Below are 23734 nucleotides of genomic sequence, written 5' to 3'. Positions count from 1 at the left end.
ACATACAAAAGAAACATTGGAGCCCCTCACTGCCAACTACTTCTTCAGGAAAAACATCTAATTTTTACCTCGTGAACCCTTTGCAAGCATCATGTTGAGGGACTGATTTTGCTTCCTCAGGAAATGAATTTCTGAAGAAAGGGAATTATGTTGCTCCGAGCCATGGATAAAAATGTTTGCAGAACCTATAAACATATACATAAAATTATCATTTATGAATCTTCTCTGGGTCCATAAAGATTACACTTTCTAAACAATAATAATTTTAACAATTAAGGGGGAGAAAAAAGTAATGTTCTTAAATATATTTTATCTTCTGTATATTCTGTCATAATTCCTTCAGTTCAAAGAGCATTTCAAGAAAACTTCAGCCAGAAGGCTGATGGAAACCCTAAAGCTCCTCTATGGCCTCCTGTAGACTTGGGATGAAAGTGGCTATAGATTAATGCACAGACATCTTACAGAACTACTAGGCAATCAGCACTATAAGCAACCAATCCTACAGGACAAACTGTGACCATGACTGCCCCAGCACTTGGAAAATTACCATGTTGTAAACTGTTCCTTAGATTAATACTTGCTAAAAGCCAGCCAGGCTTGCTCATTCAAGATGAACTACATTCTGGCTGTACCACCTTTAGCAGTGACTGACAGGCAGATGCTAAGTGGGTCCTGAATGCTACCTCTCCATGCTGGATAAATGTGCTGTTGAACAGCTACAATACACTGTACCTACTCCTATGCCTAATCCTAGGTGCCACTCTCAGTCTCCTCATATGTGTATGTAAGTCACTCTCTGGAAAGGAATAGATTAGCTGTCAAAGAGAAAATGCTACATTGAAAATATGATAATGTTGTGGATTTTTATTACCTTCATGAAGACTCTCGCAATACTTTTGATCATTAAGAATTAAGACAGCAAAATAATTAGAGAAGTAAGCAGTTAAGCTGAATTCTATTTGGGATATGACCATAGAGTCTTAAAATAAGAAACATTTTTTTTTTCATTTGCAAAATATTCAGTGAGATGTACTCATTCTCCCCAATCTCTCACCCTTGTCCCCATTTCAAGGAAAACCCATGTACTGAAATCTTACATACAGTACACCATATTAGGCCTCTGCTTCCTGCTGATGGACCTGGCATGGAACAATTTTTATCCTCTGTTCTTCTGACACACATCTACACTCTCTATTCCACTATCAAACCGCTCCATTCAAGCCTTGGTCTCATCATTGGCCCTGGCCACTCCAGAATCCATCTGAGATCCTGGGAAGCATGATGATTTGCCATTACTAGAGAAGCTTTCTTCACTTGTCTTCACTAGGCCATCCAGATCTCATCTGGATTGCTTCACTACTCACAAAGTTTGGATGAGAGAGAAGTCACAAACTGCCCTCCCTCTAAGCAATACAGACCCCTGGTGCTGTCATCGGACCTACTGACTTAACCTAAGGACTCCTGAACTTTCCTACCTACCCCCCTGCTACTGCTACTATTTTGAGAATTCACGGCCCTTCTATTTTTCTAACAGCTGAATTTTCTTCTAACTGTTGTTTTTCCACATTAGAGGGCCAAGAGCTCCTTGAGAGTAGGAACAGCCCCAATTCAATTCAGTCTGTACCTCAAAGACCTAATACAATGCTTGGCACACAGAAAGTGGCTAAAAAACTCTTTTCCATTCATCATTATCCGTACCTGAGTCCTACCTTCAAAGCTCTGCCCTACAATAAAGCCTTTCCTAATGACCCCACCTCTAAGTGATCTCTCCCTCTTCCCAACTAAACTCAATATTTATCTGTCACCTTCTATAAGCAAGGCACTATATAATAAACACAATTCCCATTGTGTTACTACTGAAAATTCTATTCAGTATTGATTGAGTCCCTACTGTGTACAAGATCTTGCTCTATGTAGGTCTTTGGGAAGATGATAATGACCATCACCTCTCACATTATTATAGATGCTTGACAGTTTTCAAGGTTTATCACTGTCGGTAGGTAGTCTAAATACTGTTATCCTTTTATGGATTGTGAAACAGGCTCAGAAAGTAAAGTGACTTACACATGGTCATCTGCCACCTCTGGCAGCTGGTGTATGGCAGATCCAGGAAAACAACATGATCTTAAGTAGCTTACAGTCTAGTTAAGGGGTGCATGGAGCAGACATGTAAGACATAGTAACATGTAGACTAACTTTGTTATCTTTCAACATGTGTATGTCTTATTCCCCCAATGAAACTATTAACTTCTTGAGGGTATAGATTGTATCCTGTGCTTGCTTCTCTGAAGCCTCCAATATATACAACATAGCATACAATGAATACTTAGCAAATATCTGATTATTTTGTCTTGATTTGCTTTGTGTAAATGTTATTTTGTATTATTCATATTCACCTTGTAACCATTCTACTTGTAAATAAATATCCAGTCACCCCAATCTAATAGTGGTCCTTACATAACTCACAACCTCCTTCTTAAGCTTTAATTTCCTCAACTATAAAATGAGATAGTAACTACTAATACTTACATAATACTTCATGCTTTACATACATTATGCCGTTAGATAATACTTGTATTGTTTACCTCATAGGCTATTAAGAGGCTCAAGTGCACTATATATATAAAAGAACTTTGTAAACCATAGAGCACTCTCCGAATGTCACCCGATATTATTATTAGATGCTACAGCTGTTATTTCCCACATTGCTTGACGCTATACTAGACACACAGGTATGTTCCACGGCGGTTAGAATGAATCCATGTGTTAAAGAGTTAAAGGAGGCATGTTAAAGGAATCAACTAGTTCGCAGAATCAAAGGATATTAGCATTGGAAAAGCCCCCAGAGGTGATGGTCTGGTCCACTCTATGTCTGAAAGAGCATTCCTTCTCCAACCTCCCTGAGGAGGCATTCAATCTTTACTTGAAAACCAAAAGAGGAAGACCTGCTGACTTCCCCAGGCAGCCCATTCCACTTTGGGGCAGAGTTCATAAACAGAGGAGTCAGACTTTCCAAACTTTCCCTTGGTAAGAAAAAGCATCTCTGAATAGTGTTATTACTATTATTAATTAACATTAGAGAAATCTAGGGCATTGCCAAACCTCTACTCAAGTTAAGGAATTCTCAATGGATATGTATGCACTTGTATTTCTTTGCTTCTCCAGAAAGTTTTTTGTCTAGTCGATTTAGTCATATCCAACTCTTTGTGACCCCATGAATTATACTGTGCTTATATAAACTATACTTTTCTTGACAAGGATACTGAAGTGGTTTGCCATTTCCTTCTCTAATGGATTAAGGCAAACAGAGGTTAACTGATTTGCCCAGAATCACAAAGCTAATGAGTGTCTGAGGTCACATTTGAACTTGGGTCTTCCTGATTCCAGGCCCAGGACCAGCACTCTATCCACTGATATAGCTAGCTGCCTCCTAAGCATTCAGAGGTTAAGTGACTTGCCCAGGGTCACACAATTACCAAGTTTGAGACCAAATTTGAACTCAAGTCTTCTTGACTTCAGGCTCAGCATTCTATCCACCAAGCCATCTAGCTGCCCCCCAGCAATTTTAGCAGGTGCTTCCGCCAAGATAAATACTAAATGAATGCCTTTCATCAATCTTTTAGACATAGTGAATTATTCTCAAAAACATCTGTCAGCTCTATTTTAAGTTTGTGGTTCCTTAGGCCAAGAATAATAACAACAATAATACTTCTATAACTAGATTTTAAAGAAATATGTAAAACTTGATGAATCTCATTCAGGTATTATTGAAAATTAATATAAATGAGCATACACATTTATTTCCTATGTCTGTTATGACTGTACAGATCAATCAATCACCCAAGAGACAAACTGCAGAGCGGCCTAAGAAGAAAGCATTATAAATAATTGCATGTTGCACAACATTCCCTGCTATTAAAACCTACCTAGTTAAAAAAAAAAAAGGCCAGGTCTTCAAGGAAAATATGAAAAACATCTTGTTCAGGTATAATTTTGCTAGAGTGTAATACTTATCACCATTTGGCAGGTCAGCCAAAATTGCCCCTCACCTCTGTAAAGGCTGAAGACTCTGGGGCCACTGAGTAGTGCTGAGATTTTTCAATCCATGATCTATTGTGGCAGATGTCTAAGAATATTTAACTTGCTTTTTAAATAAAATTCATCTGTCTTACTCTAGATTCAAATGTAGAATTTTAAGCTAACTCTGACTTAAGATCTTATTTATCTGCCAATTTCTCAAGCCAAAACTGGATAGGGAAATTCAGAAAATAGAGTCATAGACTCCTGAAGCTAAAAGGATCATAAGAAATTATTAAATCAAACCGTATCATTTTACAGGTGAGGACATTGAGGCCCAAAGAGGAGGAAACAACTTTACCCTGGTCACATGGCATATGGAGCCAAGAATGAACCAGAAACTCATCCAATCTACTGACTCCCACCCAAGTATCATTTGCACTGTACCCTGCTGACTCCGTACCTAAACTCTCTGCTAAGACTATTTCCCCAAAGAGTCATCTAAAGAGTAGCATTACCAAGTGAGACCATCCTCCTTTACCTTGTTCAAGTTCACCCCCTTGCTGTTCAAGCTGTTTCCGCAGCCTGTCATTTGTTTTAATGGATTCTTCTAAACGTTGTCTCAAAGTTCGAAATTCTTGCAGATGTTCCATTAATAAGTCTAAAGGAAGGAAGGGCATTTTTTATTTAAAGACTGAAGCCCCTAACAAATTGAATAATTTATGGACTATGCAGTAAGTGCTAACTTGAAAATCTAAACAATATTCTACAACTTAAAGACAGTCAGCAACTGGCATTTACTCTGTTCTTTTGTGCAGATCCCATACTTGGCATATTTCAATTGACATGTTTCTTTAATAGTACCCTAGTGCAATCCACCAGGAAGCCATTTAACACCATATGGAAAAAATTATATTAGCTACATTTTTAATGTAAATGTTAATGTAGCCTTTTATTCTTCTAACATATCAAATATTAATTCAAATTCTTCCTGATGATGAAGGAAATATTTCACCTTCAAGATGGCCTGAGTTGCATCATAGTTGATTGCAGGACTCTCTAATGAAACCAAATATTTCCAAAGACCAAAAGGAAGAAAGTGAACATTGTTGTCTATAGGTGGATTTCTGGAATCACTTTTCTAAATACAATCACACCAAGTATCCAAAAGAAGCACTAATGTATTTAATATATCCATTAGGTGATATTCAGTATGTCTTAGTAATGTTTGTTTTAAAGTACTACACTAATGTTATGACCCAGTTTTAATTCCCTCAAAATTACTTTCATTTAAAAGTAGCACAATGTTACATATCTTTTCCTAATTAAATAGTAATTTTAATATGAATTTGAATGGTCACAAGATTACTTAAGTCCCAGATCTGCAACCATCTTCCATTAACACTAGAAATGTTCCAAGTAATTTAGTACAAAATATATAAGGATGTGATGTGTTCAATAGCTAAGCACCCTGACTTCAATAAAAGGGCCAATTCCATCTCAGTACAATACCTTTCCCTCCTTGCTTGGCCGCTCTACAATTCTTCTTCCATCTGCTATTCAGTTCGGCACGAGTCAGGAACTTATCAGCTTTAACTGCTACTTTATTTGCCAGTTTATCCATGTCATACACCACTGGCTTTGGGGGTAATACATTTTTTGTAGTCATTACTATAAGTCACCTTCCAGTGGGACTTTTCAGCTAGGAATTGTAATCATTCTTTGGCCTTAAGGAAAAGCTCTCTAGATCAAATTAGACACCACTTATTAATTATGTAGCCTTAACAGCGGAGAGGGAAATATTACACTGGAGTTTAGAAAAGGAGAAAAATCTGTCCTGCTTCGGCTTCACTAGTCTCCAAACTAATATCGCATAACAGTGGAGGTCACTCTCCCTCTCTGTTTCTTCAGCTATAAAATGGAGGCCACACTAGATGATATCTGAGGTCTCTTCCAGCTCTGAAATCCTATGATCATCCTCATCTCTCTGGCCCATAAACTGCATAAAGCACTATTGAGAAATGATAAGAATCCGATCTGAATAAAGATGCAACACTGAGCAATGAAATAGCCTATTTAATAATAGTCTTCCTTGCCAGTGGAAACTGTATCTAATTTGTCTTTGTATTTCCTCCAGTGCTCAGCACACAGTAGGAACCTAATAGGTTTTTGCTGAACAAATAAAATAACATTTGAGAAACAGGAATAGTAAAGGGCAGTTTCACCAGCAAACATTTTATAAATAAAACAAGAATTTTAACGACCCTCCCCACAAAAAAATAAATATAGGATGTGGCAGAAGGGCACAACTGCCCAAACATTTCAATACCATCAAATAAACCAAATATTTGGGGGATGCTATGAAATATAGGACATCGTGGCAGGCACTACATAAAGGCTAGCTGTTACCACTATCATTTGACTTGCAAAAGATTCCATCATGAGAACTATGCAATGTTAAGGCACAAAAAGGACATTACAATTTACCCTGATAGCACAGAATGGGAGGAGGGAAGGATTTATCAAGCACCTGTTTGCACCAGGCATTGTGTTAAATGATTTACAAATATTGTTCATTTGTTCCACACAACAACCCTGGGAAGTAAATGCCATTATTATTATTCCCATTTTACAGCTGAGGAAACCAAAACAAATGGAGATTAAGTGGATTGCCCAGGGTCACACAGCTACTAAGGATCTAAGATTTTAACCCTGGTTTTCCTGACTCAAGGCCTAGCATTCTACCCACTGCATTACCTAGTGGCCTCCAAGGAACCTTGGTAAGCTGAAAAGACAATGAATGGAGAGAACAGAAATTTGATAACCCTGGACCCTGATTACATTGACAGGTGAATTACATAACTCAAAGTGTAAGTATGTAAACAGTGGCCTCTGCAGTTCCTGAAGAATTCATCACAAACTTAAATAATCAAAAATTTTAACTAACTAGAATGATTTAGGATACTCCATTTTTAGAAAATAAACAAAAACCAACCAATGCTACGCCTTAAAAATTGTAGTTTTAAAGGGAATATCCCTGAATCTACACATAGATGTTATAATTTCTTGCTTCTATATCTATGGATAACTTCAGACACTGGATGATACTCAGCAACAAAAGAATTGTTCACTTTATCTCACTCACTCATAAATTATACTTATTAATGCAGTAAAATGATGGATACTTTTTAAAATAAACGTAACAATAAAGACCTAGAACAAAAAAATTTTCACACTAAGAAGAAATCAACATCCCATTAAAATGGAGACCAACATCCCGTTAAAATGAAGTTTTTTTGCAGTGAGTCTGTGTGAGTCTGTTATTCAAAAATCTTCTTAAAAACCATTTTTCCTATTTAAATTATTATGTAATTTACCCTAATAAAATTACCTTGAGAAAAATTGTTAGCTTCAATAGAACTCTTGTCTATATCTTCACTATCTTGCTTATGTTCTCCAGAATCAAAGGAAGACTTTTCTGATATCTCATAATCTGACAGCACTTGACTAGCTGATGGCATGGTTGGTTTATCAGCAAGACTGGGGTATACTGAGGCATCCTCTGAAGCCCTTGAGTATTGGAAACAAAATGATTAGTGACTAAAAAAATACCAATTTCTTAATCAGGTCATTTCAAATATCAACATTCACTAGAAGCTGATAAATCACATTTTATAACATGGTTCTTAATATTTTAATTCATTCTGATTAATCGCAGTATAGTAGCAGCTTATATCTGTTTTGTCTCCTCATGGGGACAACACACTACACCTCCACAATCTAGAACCTTGCACAAATCTGGTGAGATAGATGCATCACATATAACTATTTCCATTTTTCACATTAGAGAATGGACTGAGAGGGGTAAAGAGACAGGCCCACATCAGACAACCATCACCATCTCCCCTGCAGATAAGTTCTTTAAGTCTTTACCTCTCCCTATTACCTTCCTGAAACTACTCTCCACAGAGATAGTCACTATCTATGAGATCAGAATAAAGTTGTATTGCATTCAATAGCATAACATAGAATCTATGTCATATCCAAAAAAGTATGTTAAATATTCAGGCTTGCCCTTTGTTTTCAGAAGTATACAGTAAAGGAAAGGAACAGTTTAATTAGCTAAAGCAGGGGTTCTTAACCTTTTATGTGCCATTTTGGGGGGGGAGGTCTGGTGAAGTCTATTTACCCCAACAATAAAATTTTTAAATTCATAAAATGGAATATATAGGATTTCAAAGGAAATCATTTATACTGAAATATAGTTATAAAAATATTTTTAAATAAGTTCATGGATCTCAGATTAAGAACCCTTAAACCAATGAAGGCCTAAACACAGCTTAATCGTAGGCTAGAAAAGCCCAAACTACTCTCAATCATACAATCCAGTATAACCTAGAAAAAAGGAATGTATAGTGGATACCAGGGGAATTATGACAATAACAACTCACATTTTTATAGTGCTTTAAGGTTTATAAAGCACTTCTCACACAAGCACCATGTAAGGAGACAATGCAAGTATTATTTTCCTCAATTTACAGAGAAGAAAACTGAGATTAAGAAGTAAAGTAAACAATCTCACAACTAGTGACACAAACAGGGTCTGAATCAAGATCTCCTGCCTTAAAGCTCAACACTCTTTTCCTAACATCATTCAGAAATAGAAAAAGAAAATCTTGCAATTTCAAAGTTGATAAGTAACAAACGTGAAACCAAAAGAATTACTCATCATAGAGAAACACCAGAAGTTATTTGAGGGGCCTATAAAATGGGAACAGGATAGACAAGTTATGTGGCTTTTGTTCTTGATATATTAGTTTAAGGTTTCTACTTTATTTTTCACTTAATTTACAAATGAAGGTTAACCATAAGAATGAAAAAGCATGTCAGGAGGCCAGGCACATACCACATAATGCCATGAACTTCTATAAAAATATTTCTTCAAGCAAAGTAAGTTAACAGATCTGCTGGTTCTATAGGAATCAGATTTATGTGCATGTAGTAGGTAACATATATCTGATAGTCAGGAAGTACCTTAGAGGAGTTACAGTCACTGGGGCTCAAGAGTTTGTTGTGATCATCTCCTCTTATCCAATCTGCATCTCTACAATTAGCGAAACAACATCAGGATGGGTTTCTTTTTTAACAATATAACAGTGAGGTTTTGTATCAATGACCCCATTCTTTGGACTTCAGATAAATATGTTAGAGAGGCTCCACGTAACACTCTATCTTGGAAGTGACCTCTACGTTTTTCCTTTACTCCTGTTCTTCCCATTCCATCCCACCGCCTGATAGACTAAGCCCCACAAGGAAAAGGACCTTGTCTTATCTCCTTCAGAACACAGCACAGCATTCTGTACACAGGTACTTAATAAATATTTGCTACATTTGAATATACTATTGCCGCTATTAACAAATGACATTGTCTGGCACAAGGTAATAAGATATATATACCTATTCATTGAAAAGCTGACAGTTAAAATGAAGCTTGTGTTTTTGAATGATTTTCTTTAATAAATGCTATAAGCTTACCTTTTGATTAATTCATTATGGTTGCTGACTTCTGTATCTGATGACTTTCCTGTGAAGGAAAAATCCATTAGGTGGAAGAAAAATGTTTCATATAAAAAACATCAGTTCTATAATCATTCCCCATGTGGATAATTTTAAGTGAACTAAACAACTTGTTTAAAAATCTTCTTTAAGATCACAAGTCTGTAATGTATATATCGAAGAGTCACCAACAATACCAGAGAAAACAAAACCTTTGCAGATGGATTTTATTATCAGTTCTTAAGTATTCCCTGCAGGGGTGGAAGGCATTGGTAAATCCATTTTTAAAATGCATTTCTAGAGTTGGTTTTAAGGTTTATCTTGTCCGGTCTGCAGGACAAAGAAGCAAGAGAATCTAAAATGAAGATGCTGAAAGATTTGTTGTTTTCTTTTTGTAAATTTTTATTTGCCATTTTTGAGGCAGTGAGATTTACTATGTTGGCATAATTCAGAACTATTCAAACTGAGTTCTTTAAAACTTCAAAAACAAGCCTAGAGCTATATCTAGGATGCAAGACTGTGACTAAAACAGCATTCACACAAAGGTAATCAATGAAACTCAGAAACAGAAACTGTTCCATACTTTTCTTAGCGGAAACAAAACCCAAAGAGTTGAACATGCTCTGGTGTCAGGTTTTCTTCCCTGCTATGAGTACTAACCAGTAGCACATGAAGCTGTCTGAGAGGGCCCACCCACTGTGTAAACTGTCCATCATAGTCAACCAAAGAGGATTTACTGAGAATCTACCAGAATCTAAAGAGCTGAAAGGTATCTCAGGTCATCCAGTATAATAATCCCTACCCAAAATAAGAATCCTCTTTACCACAACCTACCTAGCTTCCACCAAGAGAGAATTCTCTACCTCTTTAGGCAGTGTACTCCACTGCTGAACGACACCTAAAATTGTTAAGAATAATTAAAGTAGTTCCCACTGACCAGAGGTAACAAACAGCTTTGATTTTCTACCAAGTAAGGTTCCAGAGTATACCATTCCACAAGTAAATTGGTCTCCTGTTAGGAGACCCCTATGCTATTATATATCCTTTTCAATTTCCTCATGGGAAAACTCTCAAGTTTGACTAGGTTGTATGATTTTCAAAACAGTAATGTGACCTATTCGCACATCTTTCCTCTGACCCAATTAGGAACCAAGAGAGACAAAATTGTGCGTTAAAGTTACATCGAAAGACTGTGGTGCTAATAAAACAACTTATGAATTAATTCTTTTTAAAATGGCTTTTGGCCAAAGAAAAACATTAACTTGCCACTTGCAAGAAAACACCAATAGTGTTTAGCAGATTTATGTTCTATGACTGGCTCAAGTATATCTAATATAATGGAGTTTTTAAAAGGAGAAGGTGGTGCTAAGTAGTCTCCTGTGCAAGAATGCAAAGCTACCATGTCACAATGAAATTGGCAATTTGATACTACACTGGTGTATTCCCACCCCTTCTAATAAAAAGCCTTTCAAGGGATTTCAATAATTATATTCCAACTCTCTACTATCACAGTGATCTTTAAGACAAAGTGACAAAGTGTTATTTAAGGAGAGATCATTTCGACTGATACACAGAATTGTTTTGGTTGAAGTTGCCTGTGCACAGGTGATAGGCTACCATCTGTTGGGCTGTTCTAACGTGTTAGGATATGAGCCATTAAAGCATTTCTCCAATCACTCAGTATCTAGTTAAACTTCTATACAGCCAAGGCAAGTCATACTAGCCCAAATAATTTTTTAAAAAAAGACTTTATTAAAAATCTAATTCTCTGGCTTTGTTCACATACAAAGGAACACTTCTAAATGGTATCTCTCTTTACCCTCTGATCCATCCTGCATCCTGCTGCCAATTAAGAAAGTAAAACATCACTTTTATCAAATCAGTCTCACAAATTTAAAAAAAGAAAAAGAAAAACTGAATTCTGTAAGACAAAATCCAAATTTCCTGGTGTGTAATTCAAGTTCTTCTATAATCTATTGTACATATTCAGTCTTATTCCCACCTTCCTCTTAACCTGAATCTAACATACTCCAAGAGCCAAAATGATTTCCTAACTATTACAAAGATATCATAAACATCCCTTCTGCCTGAAATTTCTCTTCTAAATTTCAGAATTTTTTTTTTCTTTCAGAGCCTAGCTCAAATCCTATCTTCAACCAGAAAGCCTTCAGAACCCTTTAACCCACTGTGAGAGAAATGCCTCTGAGTTTTTACAGGATTTCCCATCTGAACGATCCTATAATCTACCATTAAGTTGGCAAGTTACCTTGTATTGTTATTGTTGACAAATATTTTGAGCATTTACTATATGCAAAGTATTGAGCTTTGCAAAGTACAAAAGAAATTAAAATTATGGTCTATCAAGAACTTACACAGGGTACACATTCCTCACCAAAATCTAATTTGACTAAAACCTAAATGTCACCTGTAATTGGCATTATTTTTCAGCATATACTTATCTTCTGTCCTTTCAAAGAGAACAGCCTATAATTGAATCACTATGGTAGTTGGGAAGATAAACCATGCGTACAAGAAAAAAATATGGAAGGTAGCATTTTAAGTATCATATGAGTCGTGCAGATAATGTCACAGCTGTTCAGAGGAAGAGAAAGATGACTGGATTAAGGCCTGTGGACCACAGAGGACAAGGAAGACCTTATGGAAGAGGTGGGATATGAGCTCGAACAAGTAGAATTTAAGAGAAGGTGAAGAAAAACTTTCAGGCAAGGAAAATAATTAAAACCTAGAATAAGGAAAATGCAAGATAGACCAGAAAGAAGGCATCAACTAGCCTTCCTGGAATACTAATAAAAGTACTTGATACCTGTGTAGCATTTTACAGTTTATAAAGTGCTTTTACATACTTGCTCTCATTTAATAGCCAGAATTTATATAGCACTTAAAGGTTAACAAATATTATTTCATTTTGTCCACACAACCCTGGAAGATAGAAGCTCTAATTACTACTTTTTACAAATAAAACTTTAGCAGCGTACAGTTAAGTGACTTGCCCAGGGCCCATACTTAGAAAGTATCTGAGACAGAATCTGAACTCAGGACTCCTTAGAAAGTATCTGAGACAGAATCTGAACTCAGGACTCCTTGTTTCTAGGTCCAGCACTCTATCCATTGTGCCATAGAGGTGACATTTAGAAGGAAACAGTGGGAGGTAAACCTGGAGAGATCCTGGAAAGAGATTGGTTATAACAAGACTGTAGAGGAGAGTTGTGAAAGCCAAAAATAAGAATCTGTAAACAGGAGTGAGCTGCTGAAGATTAGGGGGTAGTTACATTGTTAACTGTCAGTCTCATCCCCTAAATTAGACTATAAGCTCCTTGAGAAACAATTTCTTATACTTCCGTGGTACCCACACTCCCTAGTAAACTGTCTTGTTCATACTAAAGAAACTCTGATCCTCCCTCCCCAATCTTTTCCAACAGACTTTGCCCCCACTATCATCCCGTCTTTTACTAATCTACAGTATCTTCCCACATACTAGTTCTTTTCCACGGCTTTCACACACCATCAGGTCTCCCCTCGACTTAAAAACTCTCACTAGATCACACTCCATCTTTGCAAGGTCCTGACTTTTCTCTCCTCCCTTTCTCAGCTAAGGGAGAGTTCACAAAAAAAAACCCTGTACTTGGTGGCACCCACTTCCCCTCATCTTACTCATTTCTAAACTCTGCAGTCTGGCTTCTGATCTCATCATTCAACTGAAACCATTCTCTCCAGTTACCAATGAGCTTATAATTGTAAACTGTAACAGTCTTTCTCAATTCTCATTCTTCTTCATCTCTAAGCAACATCTAGACTGTGAACCACACAGGGTATCATCCTGGATACCTTCTCTCTTCTCTAGGTTTTGGGGACACCATTCTCTTCCCTCTTCCCATTAATACCTCACTTCTACTCTTCAAAATTTATATACACACACAATTTACATACATACACATACACACACACCCATATACAAGTCTTAGTGCAGTTTTAAGCTATGTGTAAGATACAGATATATCTACATATATAATATATATAAATATAAGATACAGATATATCTACATATATCTATATCTGTATCTTGTATTTACATATATGTGTACACATTGCTTACCCTGATGATATGGAATTTCCTTAAGGGCAAGGGCTATTTCAATTTTGTCTTCGTATCCCCAGAATCTATCATGCTGATTAGAACATACCTGGCACTTAATAAATGTTTGCTTGAATGACTTCTTGGAAACTATGAATTAATCAATAATCATTAGTAAAATTAGTAGGTACCAAATATAAAGAGACACAAATGAAATAGACCCTGCCCTCAAGGAGATTACATTCTATCGGGAGAGACAAGATGTATGTGAGAAGAGGACAGAAAAGGCGGATCAGGACTCTCCTGAACCAGTGATTTTCTCTTAGCCCAGTTTATGAAATGAAAGAAGTAAAGAGCAGATAATAGAAAGAGGAAAAAAAAAGGTGTCATGGTCTTAAATGACATGTAAATAAGGTTTGTATTCTACTGCCCCTTTACAAAATATAATGTTCTTTGATCAAAATGACAGAATTAGACAGCAAAAATCAGTGACTGCAGGAGTGGCCAGGTGGTGCAGTGAGTAAGGGCAGCCAGGTGGTGCAGTGAGTAAGAGCGCCAGACCCGGCATCAGGAGACCCAGGATCGGTTCCGGCCTCAGATACTTGGCACCCACACAAAACAATAACTGGTCGTGTAACCTTGAGCATGTTACTTAACCCCAATTGCTTAAAAAAAAACAAAACAGTGACTGCCCAAGGATCTGCTACACCATTGATGGCCCTTAAAACAAATCAGGACAAACAACCTAGAGGTCTGAAGAGAGTAACTAACCCCCCAGTAAGCAGATAAGAGAACCAGCTATGGAAGAATCTAGCCCTTGAGAGGGAATAATTTCTGCTTTGGGGAAGTGGGGGGGCATGGATTTTCTCTCTCTTCCTCACCATTACTGGTCATGATGAATTGCAGCAGCGCTATCCCTCAATAAGTGACAGTATCTGATAGTCAAGCATCAGAAAACATCTTTGAGATGTGTGACTTCTGTGAATCAAGAAAAGAACTAGTCCTGATCATCAGGAGTTGACCATTAGGAAATGAGACCATTAGGAAAGGAGCCTAGAAAGTCAAGATGAGAAATATGCTCAGCAGAGACAGTGAATCCAAAGGAACAGCATAAGGAAAGCATAAGAAGAAAAAAGACATCAATACTAGAGGTATGAAATGCCATGACTCAATGTATTCCTTAAGTGTGTGTTTTTGTGCTAATTCCCCCTCTTCCTATTTACATCATGTGTGGCTGGAAGAATGTGTGCACCATGTTTCTGGATGGAATGTTTTTGTTACTATTGTTCTCATGATGCTTCTTAGTAAATGCATTTGATTTCAGTTAATTATATCTCCAGGTTATTAAAGGTAAATACACCAGTCAGGGCTTGGGCACTTTAGTTTTAAGACTATGGACCCATGCTCATGGAGTATGTTGAACCCAAGGGTGGTTGTCTCTAGGAATCCAACTTGTGAGTGGGAGTTGGGGTACAGTCCCAGAAGAGGTGCTAATTACACAAAAAGGTATATACAAAACAAATAAGATAAGTTCAAGGATTCAGGCAGTATTCAATGAAAAGGATCAGGAAAAAAATACACAAAATAGGATTTGGGATCTTTATGGGCTCTTTTAGGTGGGCATCTTGAGAAGACATGAAAAGTGACTGAAGTCAGCAGCCCTTTTTTGAATCCCCTGTCCCCCCTCACTGAGTTTGAGTTCATAATAAGAGAAGAGGTAGAAGGACAGAATAGCAAGAAGAAAAATTTATAAAATCTATTCCAAAACTGAGTCCTTTAATTATTACACTAAAAATTCCTCCATTAAATTCTTACTCCAATGCCACATAATGACATAAACAAAGGTTACCTAGATATTCAAAGGCTATGCCAATAGATTAAAAACTATGGCAGATCTCACAACAAATTGGACAGGCCTTGAAAATGGACCATATGCCTATTATCTGAGAAACAGTCTAGCTAAGCTGAAAGGATGATGATCAAGTCGGCCAAAGGATGGAGGCAGCATAATGCAACTAAGAGAATATTGGATCTGAAGTCCCAAGGTCATGGGTTTAAATTCTACCTGTTATTCACTACTTGAGTGACCTTGGGCAAATCACTAACATTCCTTTGCCCTCAGTTCTTCATCAATAAAAGAAGGGAATTCAACTAGATAGCTTCGGAGATCCCTTCCAGTTCTAAACTTATGACTATAACCATGATTCTATAAATTTTTTGGCAATAGCAACTCTCAAATGTCATCTATGCTAAGTCTGAAATGGGTTGCAACCTGTATCTATGGAGTACCATACTGATGAAATTGCTGATCCTTCAAATAAAAGAATGATGACTGATAGATGTTGCAAACCTTACCACTGAGTCAATGGGTAACAATGGGATAAGAAAAGGAATGGGAAAAGTATTTCATGTGCCTCTACTCTGCCAAAAATCTATCCAAAAAGAAAAGCTCAAAGTAAAGTGAAACATGTCACTTTCACAAGCTACATTTATATTCCAAGTCAAATGAGATTCTAAAAAGCCTGGCAAAAAACAGGTCATAAGCATCCATAAAAGGTCAGAGCTAGAAAGTACTTTGAGGGTCATTAACTCCAAGCCTCTCATTTTATTAAAGAGGAAAAAACTGAGCAAAGAGAGGAAATGAATTACCCAAGATCACAGAATCAGTAAACATCAGAGCCAAGCCTGCAGCCTTGGTCTCCTAGCTTTTGGTCCAGTAGCCTTTTCACTAATCTAAAAAAGCCAGGTCACTTCAACTTCAAATTCACTCTATCCATGGTTTATCAGGGAAGTCCTGTTGAACCAGCTGTCTGAGGGACTCTTAGAGCAATGTATAATGAACAGCTCACAGGTATGGCCAGTGGCATACCTGCTACAAAAAGAAACATAGCTATATGATAGTTTCCAAACCCAATTTGTCATGAGGCAACAAATGCTTGCTGCCTTCCTAAATGAAAATGGCGCAAAATGGGCCCTGCTGTGATCCACATCAGGTCAGAAAAGGGGAAGGGGAAGCCAATTTATTCCACCTCCACTCCATCTCCCAAGACATCTACCACTCAGAAAGTCTGACTTAAAATATTTATGCATTTTAGACAGTAAACAATGCAAATATTACCACTTACCATTAAAAAACATCTTTTCCAATTTCTCAAGTAACTGAATGCTTTGATTCAGCTGCTCCCGGAAGCCTTCAGCTACATAGTAATCAACATCACTGGCCTGCAGCAACTCCTCAAAAGCTTTAATAAGACTGGTCATATGTTGGCGATAAATGACACAGATGCTGTGGCTGTCTTTAATCTGCTGCCGTTGGGAGGAGAGCTCCCTAGCTTGGGACTGAACTAATGAATCGTATCTGGTAAAAAGGAGGGAAAAAATCTGTTATCATTTTCAAATTGAATTTTTTGACCTTAACACTAATTGAAAATATGATCGAGCACATTTTTCAAAAGCCTGAAGCTGTACAAGTATATATACTATTTTTTAATGGCATCTATACAAAGCCACTTTTTTCTATTTCAAAATGGCTAACAAACGCTGGAACAAGGAACTTCATGCAATATTTTTCAACCTTACAAAGTATCCTATTAAAAGACAGATTATTAGAGACTGAAGGAAATGACTATCCCATGTACTTTTCAAAAGAATGGTTCTGAGGAGCCTACTCTACAAATATTGGTAAAAATGATAGAATTAGAAGGGGGAAACAAAAGCAGGGTCAGAGCCCTGTAGTTGCAAGCAGGTATATAAAAACAAGACATCTTACTCTCCCTCCTCCCCCTCTCCCCCGTCCCCTTTTCCCCCTTTCAACTCTAGCATTACAGGGAGCAGGGGAAGACCTACATGCTAAAGTCCACTGCGCAAAAGTATAAGAGATCATTATTTCCATTTTATAGATGAGGCAACTGAGGCCTTTTCAGAGTTCAGAGGTTACCTCTCTCCTGCATAAGTCATATTTCTATTTGATATTATGGCCATCTGTGTCCATACTTTCTCCTCCCTACTCAAATGTAAATTCCTTGAAAGCCTGGATTATATCACTGCTATATTCCCAGTACAAAGTTATGCAGATGATGATACAAGATTCCACTTAAAACAAAATTGAATATGAAAAATCTCAAATATGTGTACTCAGCATGAGCAAAGAGTTCAAATGCTTCCTTGTGCCAGATGTCATCTTCCATTGAAGTGATACTGGGTAACATTTGAAACAATTCAACAAATACACAAACCCCATCATAATGATGTGATGCTATTTCCTGAAAGCTGTAATCCAAGCATTTGAGAAATCATGGGAAATTCCATTCTGACTCTATCAAGTTAACAACAGGTTATCACCAATTAGTGGCAAGCAAAGAATTTGTTACGCTTTATAAACAATCCTATTTCTGAGTATCATAAAGAACAAAATTGTATATACCTATACCTAACAAAATACCTGTGAACAAAAAATTCTCCACTTTTAACATGAGCCTGTTTTTCTAGAATAACCTTGAAGCATAGATAGAGAAAATGCTTATATTCCTCTCTGGTCACTTGAGCTTACACAGAAATGCTAAGGCCAATAACCATGCCTAAGAGTGAGCGTTGTGGGTGTAAAGGTGACATAATTCACTGAGTGGTGCATTCACAACTTTTACTCTCCAGTCACCAAAATGAGATTTGGAAAAGACAAAGTGCAGGAAGATTTCTCCCACAAACTTTGTTTACAGGTACTACTGATCATTAATCATTATGTAGAAGAAAATTCCAATACTATCTCAAAAACACCTATCCTTTACTTCTTGCTGCCTTACTCACTACATTTCCATCTCTTAGAATCCTTAACTTTTTTTTCAGAGTTCAGCTTAAGCTCCACTTCTTACAGAAACCTTTCCTAAAACATGTAGTTGTCAGCGCTCTTTCCCCCCCTCACATTAGGCTGTATTTACTCATCTGTGTACATGTTATATTGTATCCTAAATAAAATGTAAAACACCTTGAATATGGACTGTTGTTCATTTTTGAATTTTCACATTCAGTGACTAGCACAGTGCCTTGAATATACTAGGGGGTTAATAAATATTTACTGAATTGTTGAATAGATTCAACAATTTCCACTCGTCTGGAAACACGAGAACAAATAGAAGTATGCTAAGTCAACATTTGAATTTCTCAAGGAATGAGTGAGTGCCAACTCATGGTATAGGAGGGTAATTGCAGGTTTTTACTGGCAAATAAACTTGAAGTGTGGACAATGCTATTCAAAATTCTGCTCTATAAGCGCTATATTCAAATGTCACCTCCTTTCTAAAACCTTTCCTGAATGAGAATCATCTTAAGTATTTGCAGGACTACCACAAAAAAGAGGGATTCACCTTTTTCTGTTTTGTCCCAGAAGGCAGAACTGAAGCAATGTCTGCAAAAGTCGCAAAGAACCAAATTTAAGCTTATAGTAAAATAAATACTTATATTTCCTAATGCTTAGAACTATCCAAAAGTAAAATAGCCTTCCTCTAGAAACAGTGTATTTCCCCTCAACATGTATCTTTAAAAAATGGCTAGATGATCCCTTAGGGGTTATAGTGTAGAAGAGACTGTTTATCACAGAATGGAAGTTGATGGCTTCTCAAGTCCCTAGCAACTCTGGTTCTGAGATATAATGAAATATAAAAGTCCACTGTAATGTCAGTCAATTTTTTATATATCTCTTTCCCTATCCAACTAACTTTCTAATATAACATTCTTTTGCCTACCACTATGTTTCCTCAGAACCTAGTAATAATGTTAGGTGAGGGAAAGCTGTACAGTTAGCAATAATACACTAATGAAAAGCAGGTCTGGTTAGCCATGCCAGAACTTACCTTGTAGGGGATGATTCTCTGAGTTTGTTTTGAAGATTATGTACTTCCTCAAGAAGGTTCATATTCACATTCTGCTCTCTCTTTAATTCAGATTCTTGCTCTTCCAGTTGTTGCTTTAGGTCTTCCACTATCCCATCAGCTAACTCCGAAGTCAACGGATGGAGGATTTGGGTGTGTTTTACATAATGAACTTGATGCAAACTAGAGAATGTCTTCATTTCTTCTTCATTAGTGCTACCATTTGATTTATTCTGTCCTTCCTGGGCCTCTTCAGTCCCACACAGTACTGTAATAATAGCCTTACTGCACTGGGACTGTTGAGAAGTTTGCAACTGAAATATAAATTTCTGGTATTCTTCAAGTTCAGTTTTCAAATCTCTAATTCGTTGTTTTAAATGTTCGGTGTCATCCACCTCATATTCATCAGAAAAATCTGTCCCATTCACATTTACCTGAAGAGAAAGATTCTTGGAACTTGTATAAGATGCAGTTGAAGCTACATCTATAAAATCTTCACAATGACTCTCTTTGTTTGAGGACAAGATGTCAAAGTTGTTAAGCTGGTGAGAATCAGGTTCTGAAAGTTGAACACTTTTACATTAGTATCTGTTTTTTTCAAAATGACTAGAATGAGTAAGATCTTTATATATCATCCATTTTAACATATCTCCCTCCCCTTCTATCCAATCTCCCAGAGACATAGTCAGAGTCCACTTTATTTTTCAAAATTTCCAGAAGGGGACCCAACCATGGTCTTCAGTAAGTAGTTCTAGAATGTGACCACTGTCAACAAGCACTTTCTCAGGGCTAACCTAAATCTCTAATCTGTTTGTTTGTGCTCAGGTCTTAGCAGAGATGGAAAAGAGATGAACTTGGGTTAAATTAATGGCCTACCTTTAAGAATTTCAAAAATAGAGTTCATGTAGTCAATACTATACCCACAAGGTAACAAAAACAACTCTGTGTAGCATTTGACAATTTACAAAGCATTTTCACATACATTATCTCAAAGGTAACAAAGGCCTGTGGAAAGAGCACTTCAACTTAGAATCAGGAACTGGGACCCGATGCCATTTACTTGCTAAAAGACCAAAAAGAAGATATCGCTTTACTTAAGTTCAATTTCCTCATATTTAAGATTAAAATAATACTACTTGATGATTTACCTCACAGGATAACTGTGGGGAAAGCACTCTGCAAAACGAAAAACACTACAAAAAATGAGATTATTGTTGTTGTTGTTCAAAATAATAATCATCCTCATAATGTCTCTAGGCCCAGAGGCATGGGGAGACATAGGCATTATTCCTATTAACTGAGAGAGATGAAGTTAACTTTAATAAGTTTAAGTTACCAGGGAAGTAAGAAATATATAACGTATACGAATAGAATGAGCTAAATAATCACTTATTTTTATCTGTGTTCACCTTTACCTAAGAATAATCTGTGTGATAAAATGGCACTAACTATATGTATATACACATATATATGTGCATCTGTCTAAATATATGTACAGAAATACATATTTAAATAACACTTCTTTTTTAATGTACTGCCATTATTAGTGATGATACATCAAGGCAGTGTGGACAGAGAGCCAGATTTGGAATCAAGAAAACTGGGTTCAAGTTTCATCTCTAATACGTACTAGTTATATGATCCTGACCAAGGCACTGAAGATCTCAATGCCCTAGGCAGCTCTCTAAGACTGTAATTTGCAGAGAAGGTGCCAGCCTGTACTGGTAGTCCTACTTCACTGAAATCACAGATCTAGTTCCTACCCCTGCTATTAATAATAAAATACTAATAAATCCAGGAGGAGAATTATTCTAAATTATCTCTCAAGTTAACCAAAACATTAGAAACCTGGCTTTTCAGACTACCAGGCCATAGCCAAAGTCAAGTCTCCTATTTAATGATAAGGTGTCCTAATTACAAGCAATAAGAGAATAAACTACCTATTAAAGGGTGGTCTTGCAAACCCCAACTTGTTACACTAAGACACTATTAAGATGTCTCTCTGAACATGAGTAAAGTGATAAATCTTAGTCCCTTGGTAATATTTCTAGATCTAAGAAAACAAGCCAATACTGATTTCAATGCATTTCTCTTCACAAAGGTAACTATTTATAAAAATTCCTTTGCCTTGATTAAAGTTACCAGGAAATTTTAAAACTAACATTCCATAAATGTATGAATTGTCACAAATCTTACCTATGTACATATTTGTTTTCATGAGTTTTGTTTTATCAAACACTCTCAAAATGTTAAAAATGAAAACAATGCTAGTCCTCAGATCATGCCCACTCAGGTTGTCATTAGTGAATGAAAAATTACATTGAATCTAGCAGGGGGTGTATATTTATCTCTGTACATGTAAGCACACTGAGTATAGTAATGTTTCATTTTTGACTCTGTATTTCCTGTACCTAGAGCAATATGTGGCATGTAGTAGGAGGAAGGGAAGCCTAGAGGAAAGGAAGAAGGGAAGGAGAACTATGTCTCTTCTACCTACACACATATAGCATCTGTCCCTTTTTATCCTCTTAGTTCAGAATTAAATACAAAAGAGAATTTTTTTTTTTTTAAGCAATCGGGGTTAAGTAACATGCTCAAGGTTACACGGCCAGTTATTTCTGGGTGTGGTGCTGAGTGCCTGAGCCCGGGATTCGATCTCCAGGTCGTCCCAACACTGGAGCCAGTGCTCTTACTCGCTGAGCCACCTGGCCGCCCCTAAGCAATTGGGGTTAAGTAACTTGCTCAAGGTTACACGGCCAGGTGTTTCTGGGTGAGTGCTAAGTGTCCGAGCCCGGGATTCGATCTCCAGGTCTTCTCAACACTGAAGCCGGTGCTCTTACTTGCTGTGCTACCTGGCCGCCCCCAAAAGAGAATTTTAGGTCAGGAAGAAAAGATTTTAAGGAACATTTAGACCTACGGCCCAATTTCACAACAAAGGAAATGGAAAACCAGAAAAATGAAGTGACATGGCCATGGTTCCAGAGTGGTAGTACCAGACATGGTACTCAGCTGGTTTAGGTGGCTGGTATACTTTAAGTAAGAAGAGGTAAAATGATATGAAGGTCACTTTACTAACTGAAATTAGGACAAAAGAAACAAAAAAGTCCAGCAATCCTTCCCAATTACATTACAAACAACCCAAAATCAGATTCTTTCATTTTAGAAAGTAGCTGTCATGTGAGCCAGCAAAAAGAAATTGGAAACATAAATTCTTAGGGTTGGAACAGACCTTAGAGATCATCTAAATCCAACACCTCATTTTACATAAGAGAAAACTCAAGTTTAGGAAGATGAAGTGATTTGTCCAAAGACTCAGGGTTAGTAAAGTAGCAGAGCCAAGGCTTGAACCAAGGTCTCCAAATTCTCAAGACAACATTCAATCATTCATACATTCATTCAAACAGCATTACTGAGCATCTACTAAGTGTCAGTACTGTTCTAAGCACTGAGGATAGATAAAAGAACAAAAACAAAACGATACCTAGCCTCAAGAGGCAAACATTCTAGCAAGGGAAACATGAGGTACATATCTAAGTACAAAATACAGTCAAAGTAATTTCAGGGGTGAGGGCGCTAGCAGCTGAGGAAATCAAGACAGTATTCCTGCAGAAGTTGACCACCTAAACTGAGGTCTGAAGGAAGCCTGGAATTCTGTAAGGCAAAGGTAGGGAATGCAATAAATTTAGGCAAGGGAGACAACCAGACATGGAAAGAGGAGATGGAATATAATAAGTGAGGTACAGTAAATAGGCCAGTTTGTCTGGAATATGAGTACATAAAAGGAAGTCACTTTCAATAAGTCTGGAAATATATGCTGGAGGCAGATTGTAAAGGACTTTCAAAGTCAAACAGGGAAGTTTGTATTAGAAACTAAAAGTGAGATGGGCCTGCAGAAGTTTTTGGTCAGATCAGGATGGTAATAACAAGAAGATGAAGCATTTATACAACACCTGAAGGTGTATAAAAGCACTACAAAATGCTTTAGAATTATTCATTCATTCATTTTATTCTCACAACTCCTAGGAGATAAGTGCTATTATTATGCCCATTTTACAGATAAGAAAACTGAAGCAGACAAAGGTAAAGTAATTTCTCCAGAGTCAAACAGTTAGTAAATTATCTGAGGTCACATTTGAACTTGGGTCTTCCTAACTCTAGATTCAGTGCTCTATCCACTGTGCCACCTAGCCGGTGCTGGGTAGAG

The 23734-nt window shown here is 37.0% G+C and overlaps 1 protein-coding gene across 4 annotated transcripts in view; it reads right to left on the bottom strand.

Moving 5' to 3' along the window:
- Positions 1-23734, bottom strand: part of CDK5RAP2 (CDK5 regulatory subunit associated protein 2) — a 164700-nt gene that overhangs the window by 29124 nt on the left and 111842 nt on the right. For 3 of the 4 annotated variants that reach the window (XM_069073810.1, XM_069073813.1, XM_069073812.1), the window contains 6 exons: positions 19513-20089; positions 16792-17024; positions 9553-9601; positions 7409-7587; positions 4559-4678; positions 69-185 (listed from right to left, as the gene is read on the bottom strand). In XM_069073810.1, the coding sequence (XP_068929911.1) occupies positions 69-185; positions 4559-4678; positions 7409-7587; positions 9553-9601; positions 16792-17024; positions 19513-20089 (1275 nt within the window). The remainder of the gene's footprint in view (positions 1-68; positions 186-4558; positions 4679-7408; positions 7588-9552; positions 9602-16791; positions 17025-19512; positions 20090-23734) is intronic. The other variant, XM_069073811.1, reaches the window with a different exon arrangement.

The sequence above is a fragment of the Petaurus breviceps genome, unplaced genomic scaffold, assembly GCF_028583685.1.
Source record: "Petaurus breviceps papuanus isolate PSGF00001 unplaced genomic scaffold, PetGlider_PUasm1.0 90879, whole genome shotgun sequence".
NCBI lineage: Eukaryota > Metazoa > Chordata > Mammalia > Diprotodontia > Petauridae > Petaurus > Petaurus breviceps.
This window is presented reverse-complemented; position numbering and strand designations above follow the sequence as displayed.